This window comes from Scleropages formosus, chromosome 18 (assembly GCF_900964775.1).
Source record: "Scleropages formosus chromosome 18, fSclFor1.1, whole genome shotgun sequence".
Classification (NCBI taxonomy): Eukaryota; Metazoa; Chordata; class Actinopteri; order Osteoglossiformes; family Osteoglossidae; genus Scleropages; species Scleropages formosus.
In genome coordinates this window covers 6,667,933-6,681,395 of record NC_041823.1, presented here as the reverse complement: position 1 = coordinate 6,681,395, position 13,463 = coordinate 6,667,933, and the positions used below count along the sequence as shown (strand labels likewise).

At 44.3% G+C, this 13,463-nt stretch overlaps 1 protein-coding gene across 1 annotated transcript in view; it reads right to left on the bottom strand.

Annotated features, from left to right (window-relative positions):
* The window catches only part of zfpm2a (zinc finger protein, FOG family member 2a), a 144,706-nt gene that overhangs the window by 100,525 nt on the left and 30,718 nt on the right, over window positions 1-13,463 (bottom strand). The window contains exon 2 of the mRNA XM_018763021.2: window positions 6,025-6,183. Coding sequence (XP_018618537.2) covers window positions 6,025-6,183 — 159 coding nt within the window. The remainder of the gene's footprint in view (window positions 1-6,024; window positions 6,184-13,463) is intronic.

Here is a 13,463-nt window from a genome sequence, read left to right as displayed (position 1 = left end):
GAAATGTATCCTTTCCTTTCGCCTAATCTTGATCTGGTAGCCACTTTGAATCGGTCCACGGTGTGGTTCCCGCCCCGTTCATCGCGCCAATCACCTAAGAATCTGGGAGTGGTTGGAAACATGTTGCACGCTGAAGGGGAGCCAAGGTGGTCCTCGAAATTTTGCAAACCGATCACCGATGCATCGATTTTGAGGTAACCATGTGATCAATGGCTGTAAACTTCATTAAACTCTTCAATTTCTGCAGCTGAAATTCCCAACCTACGTCTCGCTCCTTCCTCGACCGTGGCTGTCATCCCCATCACCCTGATCTCTTGTTGCTTGCACCTCCCTGACAATTTACCGTGGTTCCCCAGTCGTGCTTCTAAATAGGTAGCTAACGCGTGCCCAAGTTTGAGGCGTCAAGTGCAGGAAGCAGGGGTGGACCGAGGGGAGTGGGGCGAGGGTGAGTTGGGTGGAGTGCGTGGCACACGAGCGCTAGAAAAATCGGCCTTATCGTGGGTTCCCATCGAAGGTGCTCCTCTAGCCAAATTGCAGCGAAACACGGAAGCTGCACATCTGGGTCAATAAGCTTACAGGCGATTTACAGAAACAACTCCCGCAGCAAGGTAGGAACAAAGTCATATTGGCGTTTTCTCCACCCCCGTCACACCCCCCTCCCCACTCCCTACTCCCTTCTCCCCACACCCTTCAGCGCTGTCTCGACCAAGGAAGCCCTTGAAGGTGTCAGTCTTGCGCGTGCAACTTTAAGGCGCCCCCAGCCCCTAACCGCAGATGACTGAGGGACCCAGCAGGGTTTGCAGAGTTTCTCAAGGTTTCTCCCTGACTAAACAGGTATGGTTTGCACAGGGCAAGGGGATAGAGCTGGGCCCAAGGATCACCATATTAATACAGAAAGCAGCTTCTGCACAGCAGTCTCAAATCTGAACCTGCGGGGCCTTATCATTTTATACCGTCTCTGTGCATCATCAACCTTCCCCGCTTTACGTAAAGTGAGATTTCCACATCTTATCAAGGGAATCAAAAAGCTAATGAACTGATCGGCACGAAGGCAATGGAACGAAGAAAACGGGGAGAAAAAGTTTTATGGAAGACACGCACTAGTGGGTCAGATGAATTCTGCGGGTAATCTTTCTCCAAAATGCCTTTCAGTGGTAACTTGTTTGACATAATCTCATCAGTGTAGAACGGCAACAAATGCAGCCCTCGTGTGAGATGAGTCAACCTTGCCTTTCATTCAGTTACATGGTGCATGGTTTATGCTTCAGAGGAGAAATAAAGTAAACGGATCCCCAGGACAAGTGTAGGCATAAAAAAAAGAACCTGATTCGCAAGCTGCAGCTGTCGGGGAAAAAAAAAAAAAAAAGCAATAAAGGTTGTGGAATCTCAGATGCCATCACTCACAATTTTTTTTTTTTTTTTTTTTGAGAATTTCTGCAGAAATGCTGGATTCACGCAAGCTCTGCAGCGTTGGGAGGTGATTAGCAAATGCCTTGCAACCGTCGCTTTAAAGCTGCGTGAGCTGGCCCATAAACTCCCATCATTACAGGATCTGGCAGTCTTCCTTCTCCTGTCTGCAGCCGGTTATCTTGCTCTGATTTAGTCTCGGAGCATGTAGATCTGGCCCAGTTAGATTGTCATACTTAACAAACATTAATGATTAATTTCCTCCACTGAGTTAACCGAGGCTAAAGGGACGTCTCGACTCATCTTATCGCCCCGCAAATTAGCATTTCCCATATTCTCTGCATCAGCTTTGCATTAAAATTCCACATTTGCCATTCCAAACACTGCCATCCAGGCTGAAATATTGAGAGGATCTTGCGTGCGAGAGAACTCCTATCCCTCCTTTACTGCACAAAGGCTACCATAATTAATTGGCGTACTTTGTGTTTATTGCTGTGAGTCGCCAGGCTCTGCGATATCAATTATTTCTGCTGAAATGAAACTCAGGGTCAGTGTACATTTGCATTGGATACCGCAGTTAGAGCTCACCCTGATTGCCTCCGTTGCCTTCTTTAATGGTAAAAAAATACCTGGTCTTTGACTGGTTAACCATATTGTTACTTGGATTGCTCTTAAAGACATTTATCCATTAACCACATAACACAACGGTGACCAAATTTATATACCTTGGATGTTGATACACACAAATTACTATTGCTTTCTGCTTATATACATACATGTTAGTAATACTATTACATGTGGTCATATCGAATGTTGCTGGTACTCATTGAAAAGCAAGACAAAGTGGACTGTCAAAAGCAATTAGTCATTGGCTTGGAAAGGAATTTGAAGGAAAATGAGCAAAATACTCTTCACTGGAACAAAGAAAGGCTGAGTAAGAAGATGAGTGGGCTTAGAGGGAAAAAAATGTTTTTACTACCTTCCATAAAGTCCCTTTTCATATTTTCCATTTCTATAAAGATGAAGCATGGTCAAAAAAATAAAAATAAAATATTTTATTGATTTCTGGAACAGATGCCTTTTGGTAAATAAAAAAGGGTTGGCAACAGAAATGGTGGCATGGAGTGGGACGGATGCCTATAAATCTCAGTTCTGAGACCGAGTGCGAGTGTGTTCTACTCAGTAGCAGTGTCCCATAAATGTGAAGTGGCACAACGCGGCAGGTTTAAGGAGAGCTGCTCTAAGGAGTTGTCAAGGTCAGACCTTAAAGAAGTGACTTCACCTTGGTCTGCGGCCATTTCACACAACTGCATTTCTTACAGAGGGTGCAACGGCATTGACTGGATCCACCTGACCATGTCATGGTAAAGGAGCGGTGTCATGAAAGCTCAGTCGTTCTCCACGTAGTCCTCAAAAGTACTGTAAGCTGATGCAAGCGCGTATAACATTACACCGGTCGACTGAGGACTAAGGACCGGTTCTCTAAGCACGATGGCTGCAAAGATCAGTCATGGTTCCCTCAAGGCAGCACAGTGCTATAATACTGTATTTTCTGTCACAGATCGACACGGACAGATGGACCTTCCTCTACGAGACGATTTACACCGCGTTAGCGGAAACCATCCCAGGCACAGATGACACACTGGTGTCCAGATTCACAGATGGGCGCCGATCTGAGTGTCAAGGGAAGAATCTCCCAGCGGCCCCAGCTGAACCTCCAAGGTACTCCAAACAGCAATCTAAAGAACATTTCTTTTTTTTTTTTTCCACGCACAAGGGTAAGGCAAATGGGTTACACTTTGGTGCCATTCAACTTCTTGACCTTTGCGCCTTTAAGCCGCTTTGCTACTTCACCGCACTCTGATCAAAGTTAATAAGTGCTTCATATGTTAATGAAAATTGGTGCTCCTCTTTGTGTTCCTACAGCTTTTTAATACCTATTATAGGCTGAAACTTTTAATGGAGGTTTTAGGCCTTCCTGACAAGCCCATTTCGGTGAGTGACTACGCAGATACAAGGCTAAGCTAAGACCGGGCGACTCGCTCGACTGTTCCGTGGAGGAACCGCACACGGGAGGTCTTATTCTCTGGGAAGTGGGCGCAGATAAAGGCCGTGGGATGAGTGGCTCCTTTAAAAACCCACGTTTCGACTCGACGCCGGGCTAATTACGCAGCGCCATCAAATTTGAGAGGGTTTAGTTAATCAAGGGGGCCCCTCTTCTCCTTCCCATAGCGGAGGAATAACACACATAAACCGTTTAATGCGGACGGGATTGTGTTCCCGTTTAATTCGTGGCACTTCTGAGCAAGTGGGAGAGATTTAAGCCACTCAGACGAACGGTTAAATTAGTTTTAAAGAGATCTAATTGGGGAACGGCTCGAAAACGACTACACCTGATGGTGGCTAATAGCAAGCGAAAGGGAAAACTCAAACAGAATAGCACTTCTGACGTCGCGAGTTACTGGGAGACTTAGCCCAGATAATGCGAGTGGAAAATCTGCGGCGCACTGGTTCCGTGTGTGAGGACGGAAAGATTAAGGAAGGATCTCGTACGTTAAACAGTTTGCAGTTTGGACGCTGATAGTTTTACTTCCTGCACAGACAGTAATAACTTTAAAGGAGGATCTGACGGGATGACTCACTGCACTTCAGTGTTATCCAGGACACGGGAAACACAACAAAGCCATTTCGGGACAGTTTGACATCAGCTACGAAAGCCTGTTCTCTCTTTCAGATATGTGGCAAATGTGATTCCCTTTTGATCCCTAACTTTTTTGCGTCTACTGTAAATTCACACCGGGTACTGTCAAGAATGTTAAAATTTTTACTAATTTAAGAAACGGTTGTGGTGGTGTAGGGGTTACCCCTGTCATCTTGCAGCGAGAAGGTCTAGGGTTTCAATCTTCCCTCCTTTCGATTGCCCTCAAGATACTTACCCTGCAGTAAAAAATTACCCAGCTGCATAAATGGTCAAAATGACTGGAACAAGCCTAACATTATAAGTGGCCATGGACAAAGGCATCGGCTAAATTATGTTTCACGATGACTATGTACAAGTAGGGTATGGCGTCTCCTTAACCTTCTCACCTCATATGACTTTGAACAGACTGTCTACTGTCGCTGTTTGCAACCATTTACATTTTAAAAGGAATTAGGAAGTCTGGGTAATAGCCTGATATGGTCAAGTGGACATACACTTGGGACCAGACAGCTGAAGGGTTTTCTTCCTCTTCAAAACCCTCAGGTAACCTCTAGCTTTAGAAATTTCTAATGTGTAAAACCAGCCACGTAAATTAAATGGGAAAAAAAAAATTGAAATTAATATACTGGGTATCAATGCATTTTCACCTAAGTACAAGGAGCATTTTGTGGGCTGTGGGGGAGTGGCATTCAATTTTGACTGAAAATTGGCATCAAAATTAATGTCTTGACACGCCAGGCCTCTTTTCCCTTTCTCGAAGAACAAAAGAAAAGTGATTATTATGCACAGAAAACATGACACCTTGAAAGATTCTTTTTTAAAAAAGATTTCTCAGAGTAAAATCCCGCAAGGTATATAGTTTGTGAGTTTCAAAGTGTAAAAACTATATAATTCAAAACATTTTGTTTGGGGGGAATTGGGGGGAGGGGTTTGAAAGCATACATTTTTCATTTAAAAGTAAAATTCAGAATATTGAGGTATGGATAAACCTCAAAACACCCTGGGTCGAAAAATCCAGGAGTTTGGGGAAGGGGAGGGGGTGTGCGAACTGGCGGTTGTCATCTTCACATGGTGACCTAGAGCAAGTGGAGAAATGTGTGTGCGACTCTGGTACGATCACAGTAAAACAAAAGTCAAAAACCGAATGGTTTAATTGAATCGGAATTCAAAGGTGTTGCGGCGCTAGGTGTTTGATGGAACCTGCCTCCCCACCCCCGCCTCCCCACCAATCGCAGGTGCTTTGAGGAAGGGGAAAGAAACAGAGCACATGGCTCACAAGCAATCACGGCGACCCCCATGGGATCACTCCCTCACTTCCGCCAGGAGACGGGGGGCAATTGCAGGTGTCGTCGCCCTTGGTGATCAAACCCCACCTCCCTGCTACACGCCAGTGAGGAACCAAATGGAAGCAGTTCAAACACGGACAGGAGGGGAGCTCCTGGATAAATTCCCATACAGGAATCCTTTGTTTCGTCTAACTAATGTAGTTTAAAAAGGGACAAAACGAAGACCATCTGTAGGTTATGGCTTGCTGGACCTTATTATAGTTCATTTTCATGATTTATATAATTAATATTTTGTTGATTAAACTACGCTTTTATCCATTTTGACTTTTTCATCAGTATTAAGGTGTTCTTCCTAGATCCGAATGTAGAGTGCCTTCCACGTGCTGGGTTCCTCATGGGCCTTGACCCAGAAACCTTCACCGTCATGCTACCTGGTGCCCCAAGCTGAAAAGGCTAGAGGATAAAGGCCATGGGATGAGTGGCTCCTTAAGAAGCCAGTGAATCCCAGAGAGGTATATAGCTTCTCAGTCTATGTTCTACCTGATGTGTGAGATGTTTTCTATAATGTACTGTACATGGCTTTATAATTCAAGTATGGGAAAAGGAATGTGTGTGAATGCGTGCGGTCACCTTTGCTGCAGAAGTACTCCATGTCTTCACAGCTCAGGTTCTCTGGCTCAAAGTCGGCAGAGAAGTTCTCCTCCACAGAGAACTCCTCCTTGGCCGGCAGCTCGTTCTCCTCCGAGACGCACTCCTCCTCCTCATCCTCGAGGGCATCGTCCAGCGGCCCTTAGGAGGAAGATACAAAGAGCTTTTTCCCACCGCAAACCAAATCACTTCGGCGCTGGACCCGCCGTGCTTTTGCACGAGACGGGCAGAACTACAGGATGTACATGGAGAAACATGGATCTGCATGGGTGCAGATGAGGAGCAGCTGGAGAAGCAGCTGGAGGAGAACATCATGTGCTGGCGAAGGGGCCGCCGGCTTCCTCTAGGACAGCTTCGGACCGGGTTCCTCTTGGAGTCGAGGGTGTCAGCACTAGCTTAGAGTCACACAATACCCACCTCTTTCCTTTCCCCACACACACACACACACACACACACACACACACGCACACAGAGTCACACACATACACCCACCCCCAGCTTCCTGTTTTTCTTCCTCGCACACTTTGCCCTGATAAATCTCTCTTATAGCACAATGTAGACAAAAACCTTCTTTCTTATCATTTCCAAACACTCTGAAACACACTGAAACAATAAAAAAAAGCAGCATGCTGTTGATGTTGGGCTTAAGCTGCTAAATTATGTATGCATTTTTCAAACTTTCCAGGGGAAACCACATGGTTACTATATTTAAAGATTTAAGAGGGCAGCTCAACGGAGGTGAAAAATACAACAACTCTTATATGTTTTAATATACTCAGAAATTAAGGGCATGCTCAATTTATTACACACAGTACGTTTATAAAGTCAGATTTTTCAGATATAATTCCATCTGATGTATAACATGATGTCAACAGCAGCCGTAATGGTTTGGGTTTACTGTGTAACCAGAAGGTTGCTGATTCAAATCTCACGACTGTCTGCTCCAGTACCCCGATGGAAGGAACTACACATCCTTTTCAGGTATCACTTCCCAATACAGCAGAGATAGACAACACAGGCCGCGAAGATGTCAATGTTTGCTTCCAGGATTTGCCTGCATATTATAAAAAATACGAGTAGCATGACTCCAGCACAATCTAACATGGCTTTGTGTTCACTTTATATCAAGAGACACCTAATCCATTGTTAGTGACATCATGTTTTTTTCATGCAAAGCTCTAGTATCAGCAGAACGAAACGAATCCAAACAATAAAAAAGTTGCTCTCAGAGTAGTTCATGACTTCTCACAGGAGCAGCAGCACAGGAGGTAGAAAGAAAATACTTTTATTAATTTGTTAGCCTTATCACAGGGTACAATGTTGATTTTTCATTTACATTCCATGCCTCTAGGTAATACAACAGTGCAATCTTAAAGGAGACATTTTGCCGTGTGATTAATTTTTTTCCCCCTCTGTGCAATATTATTTCTTTAAATCTAAATGATTTTGGAGTTTTGCTTGTAGCTGTACATCTTTTACGGTATTTGCATATTACTATTTGCTTCAATCAGGGACACCGGTACCTGAATTGCATTAGTTCCGAAAAAAATATTTCACCCCCGAATTTGAATTACATTACGAAACAGTGTATCGCCACACACCTTCTACTCACAAAAAATACGAAATAATCGTCGGTGTAGCCGGAAAATGTAAATACTAAAGAACTAAGGCAGCCTCTAATTTATGATTGCAGATGGTTGCAAGAACACAGCAGGCACTGTCTGGTTCTTTGAGAAACTTTACTGATATTCTTTATTACTTCCATGGCACATAAATTGGATATTGAAGAGCCATCCAAAAGTGTGGCTATCAGCGGTGTCCGGGTGCAAGCGCCGTGCGTCGAGTTCGAGAGGGAAGGCATGGGCCCCCAATCCGTTCACAGTGTTTGGTCTATTGTAATATGAGTGAGACCCCCACACACTCCTCGTCACTTTAATAAAGCAGTCATTTCCGTTCCAAAAAAAAAAAAATACTCCGCCGCATGTGCTGTGCTCCTGTTTTTCCTTTCTTCCCCACGCAGAGGCTCATAAAGGGACACGGCGATCCCCGCTGCAGCGTTTGCTCTTTTCATTAGTCTTACAAATTACTCCTTTGTAGAAGGCCACAACCGCAGGAGCCGCGCACATGAAAAGAATTAGTACGTGGATCTCTAATAGACACAGTGAGCCGAGAGCGGCACTTTAAATTAGGATACAGTTTTTGCGATTTTAATCTCCTTCAGTGGGCCGCGGTTCAGAGGAGCGGCTGCGCAACCTGAAGTGTCTCGCTACGTCCACTGTAGCTTAAAACGGTGGCTTAAGATAATATCAGCGCAACAAAGGACTGCGTAGCGCTGAGGTTTCAGCAAGGTCTTACGCAAAACAAGGATCTGATGATTGTAGGTAACCATATGTACATTAATTTACATAGCCGTGCATTTTAAAAAAATCGATATTTAAACGCTGTAACAGCACTGATTTCTCCTGGAGAGTTTAAAAACCCCCCGCGTACGATGACATGGAACTGTTTAAAAGCGTATTTCACAGCGACACCGTACTAATGCTTGCAGTCATCAGTGCAGAAACACTGATTTATGCCTTCAAAGTTCTTGCAGACAAGGTGATGGTAATAAGGCACGCGGTTAACTAAACTAGCTTAATTGAAACGAGTATCATTTAACTGTAATCGCTGAAATTAATGCATTATGCAGCAACGCGTTGGGTTGGGAAGAAGAAAAATCAGTGTTGATGGCGACTTCCCCGAGACCTGTGTAGATTACTTAAAGTTTGATGCCTCTCCATATGTTTAGTTTATTATACAAAATTCATTGCATGAGGAAACCTGAAATAATTTGAGACAGCAAAGATAAGAATAATGACTTTCTAAACGACTAGCACTGCATTCCTAACTCATTTTCTGATAGTGGTGTCCCTGCTATATTTAGTTGTGTACTGTTTAAAACCACGTCACATTTCAGCATCGGGTGTGCACCTATAAGGAGAGGTGGACGGCCCACGGGACCACGCGCACTTGGGGTCTCTGATTGTTTCCTTGGCTTCGTCGGTGAACGGAGCAGAACTTTGACTCCCATCACTATCAAGCCACTTTCTGAAGAAAACTGTTGTGGAACTGAGAGTAAAACTTATTAGAAAGACATATACAAACACTTAACTGTTAATGGCATGACAGTCGTATCCCCATAGGAGTGGAGAGGTTGGTTGTTGTCATGCTTTCTCTTTTAGGTGTGAGTACCTCGTGTACGGTATGGAATACCCACTGGTGTGTGATAACCTTCAGCGGTAAGATGTAAATCTCTGCTAGCAAGCTTGTATTCACTCCTGATCACCAAATAATATTTGCATTTATTTATTTAGACACTTTTCTCCAAAGCGACTTCTAATGAACTCTATGTAGTGTTATGGGCCCACACACCTTATTCACCGTGGTGACTTACACTGCTGGATACACTACTTACACTGGGTCACTCATCCATACATCAGCGGAACACTCTCTCTGTCACTCACACATTATGGGTGAACCTGAACAGCATGTCTTTAGACTGTGGGAGGAAACCAGAGCACCCAAAGACTTACACTGCTAGATACGCTACTTACAATGGGTCACTCATCCATACATCAGTGGAACACACACACTCTCTCTGTCACTCACACACTATGGGGGAACCTGAACAGCATGTCTTTGGACTGTGGGAGGAAACCCACGCAGACACAGGGAGAACATGCAGACTCCACACAGACTGAGCGGGGATCGAACCCACGTCCTCTCACACCACCCAGGAGCTGTGCCACCGCGTCGCCCATATAAACATGACAGAATATGACAGATTATTTGTATCTGGCATGCTGTGTGTTCAGTATGAAGTGTCGATGTACTAACTTCCCAGCTTGATGCTAAATTCCTCAAGTTGGAGGCCAACCTGTTTGAAAGTGACATTTCCCTCCAGTAAAGTGTTCCTCTTATCGGTCTGATACTGAACTCTGAGTTCGCTGAGAGACACCGGCATCAAAGTGAAAGATTAGCATATATAACTGAGGGAAGTCAGCATCAAGCCTAAAGAGCAACTAACATCACGCTGAAAGGTTATTACGGCAAACATAGAGACCTTACCAGAAAAAAATTTGCGCATCCAAAGTCTGTGTCGAAATGAGCCGATTTCAGACATTACCATGCTTAAAATATGTCAGATTCTTAAGAGTGTGTAGCATATTTCTACCAGCTGTACTTTATCAGCAATATAATTTAAACTTACAACTGTAGAACAGGATGATCTTGGATTGAGGACGTGTGAAAAAGATCTCACTGAGATGTATGCTTTTTTCGACTAGATAGGTTGGCCTCAAAGCGGCGGAGGTTGTCATGTGCCCAGCGAGTGAAGGTAGCCTCGAACCGAAGCAAACAGGCCAGCGAGGCTTGGCCACGGGGCTGGATTTAGTGTTCGGAGGCCCTGGGCACTTTCATTCCCAAATGTGGGAAAAGGTGGAGAAACGCTAATTGAATTACAGTGACTAACGCAATGCACATTATTCTAATGTTACACCATTGACTGATGGAGCAGCCGAAGAAAGGATCATTGTTGGGAAATGCCTAGAAATTCTGGAATTTCAAAGTTTTCGTAGCATTAAACTTCCATCTCACACTCTCCTTCTTATTTTTCTTTTTTCCCGGATTTAAATATTTTTCCTCCATCGCAGGCCTTAGACATTTCTTAGGCCTCACGCACTGTACCTACGGGTCCTGAAGGGAAATCCGGCACCGCTTGGCCACGCATCTCTCGATGTGCGGGAGCCATCCGCATCAGCAACTCACAACTCCATCTCGTGAGCAGCGCTCTTGGAGTAACGTTCAGCCGTGTTTAAACACTTATTTGGGAGCCCGTGCTAACAGAGACACCGGCAGCCAAGTGAAGCTGTAACCGCAGCACGTCTTTTGTTAGTGCCGCACCCTGCGTCTGATAGAGATCAACCGGGCAGAGTTTGAGCCGCAGCGGGAGCCGTTATTGTCCGACAAAAAGGTTTGCACGCCGCGATCGGCCGACACGCGAGAGAGCGCGGATGACACAATGCGTGACCAAAAAAGCAAAGGAAATATGGCACTCGGGTCCGAAAACAGAAAGGAACAAATCTTTTGACTCGCACACACTCGCCGTGAAACAGTTTTATCGCACGACCTGCAAAACGGGCGAGAGCGTTCATTTGCACTGACAAAAAGGAGGGAAAAAACAACAGCAAGGAAAAAAAAGCCACAAGACAAACAGGCAAGTGTGATTTGAGCGACTGCTAATTTCATGGCTTCCTTTCCACCCGTGTGCGGTGTGGGAAGCCGGTGGCTGCGCTCTGATAGCGACACCGTGCATTATCAGCGGGCTACACAGTGTGATGTCCGGATCACAAACCGAGCCTCCTCTATGGCTCCTAATTAGAGGTGAGGTAATTGAATCTGACAGAACAAAGCGCCGCATCTCCGTGTGCATGGAAATCATTTTGCTCCCACCTATGCCGTTTTTAATCTAGACGTCCATTGAAAATGTGGCCGGGCCAACCTGAGAAGCGTGGCACCCGGGGGCCGTGCAGGAATGCGCAACAGGGGCCACGGCGCAGGCGCTCGGGCCCACGGACCTGTACGCTTCAGGGACCAGCCTGGATGAACCTTCAAGTGTGAGCCGTGGCCTTCGTGTCTTTAACAAGATGCCATCGCTCTGCTTCCCTCCATTTTACCAAGCAGTCCTGGCTACCCATGGATCACTGAACAATGGTTTTCCACTTTCTGAGAGTCATTCTGGATCAAATGCATATTTCATTTGCCTGTATTAGAGAACTGGGACAATTAGTCTAACCTAGATCACAACAGGAGGCAGATGACTCATTTACATTTACTCATTTAGCTGACGCTTTTTTCCAAAGCAACTTACAATGTTAACATTACAAATATTTACCCATTCATACAGCTGGGTAATTTTACAGGAGTAATTTAGGGTAAGTACCTTGATCAAGGGTATTACAGCCGGAGGTGGGGATCAAACCTGTGACCTTTGGAGCCAAAAGCAGCAGCTTTAACCATGCTACTAACAGCTGTTCCTAATAACTCAAAGACATGCATATCTCACAACGGAAATGAAAGAAAACGTACAAAAAATTATAGTAATTTTGCTCATTTCTGTTTGTCCATCTTTGAATTCTTAGAAAGGTTTCAACTGTATTAGACAAGGTTAGAAGAAAAATTCTGGATTTTGTAAAAAAAAAAAAAAAAAACGTTCATTTAAGAGATCCAAGAAGTGTTTGTTAATCGACCAATCAATCGACTGATCAAATGACCAACCAACCAACCAACCAATCAATCAATCAATCAATCATTAGCATTTTTGATACACTCTCCTGGCATTGTAATAACAATTTGGGCATTTCATAAGTGCATTGCCTGTTACAGTCCTCCTGTCCATAATTTAATTGTAGTGGTAACAGACGGCATTCCTGCTTTATATATTAACTTAATGTATTATATGAATTTTTTTTGGCTGCAATACATTTCTGCATATTTGCTCTCAATTTTCATGAAAATCAAATGTGAAGGCAATTCTCCTTTTTATGGAAGGAATCTAACGCTTTGTATATTTTGCATGTTTGATTGTTGATGCTTGTCTGCGACCGCATGGAGCCAGATGGGAAGGCATCAGCAAAGACTGACGTTCTCCGAGCGCCCTTCTCTGAGTGGGAATAAGCAGCGGTATTGTTTAACTTGATTTTCCGGTTGCTAAGCAATGTAATTCTAGTGATTAGAAATGGCCACGTTCCTAAAAATTCGGGGTGCCTCTTTACAATCAGCAGTCAGCAAACTGTTTCGAAAACTCGCACCAAACGAGAAAAAATAAAATGGTTTGTAATTTGTAATTTTCTTCTCAAGGGTATGTGTTAATCCAAAATGGACTGAGCTAGTTGGTACGCCATGCTACAGCGGGTCCCTCCCGATGGCACAGTGCCGCTGTGGGGCAGGATGCCACCAGCCCTGTGCAAAATGATAAAAATTTCCACGCAATTCAAGGATCAGATGGCATCGCCACAAAAAATGAAGACCTTCACACAGTCAAAATCCATTTAAACACGGGGTCTTCGCTGTACTTCACTGCATGCTTTCCAGCACGTAATTATTATTTTTCAGGAAACAATAATGATTAAAAACCTGTTGTTTACTTGAGAAAGGATCACACATAGTTTATGGGAAACGGATAGACTGTTTTCCTGGAAGTCACTGTACAATGGAGCAAATGATGTTCATTCTTAATTATATAGCCCCTTACACACAGATGAGTTATCGTGTGTGATTTAATGAACAGACAGTAATGGACAGTTCTTTATACACCACTTTCTATGCAGGCTCGGCGACAAAACTTCCAGATTAAAGCGGCCCTCTGAAACGTATCCCTGCTG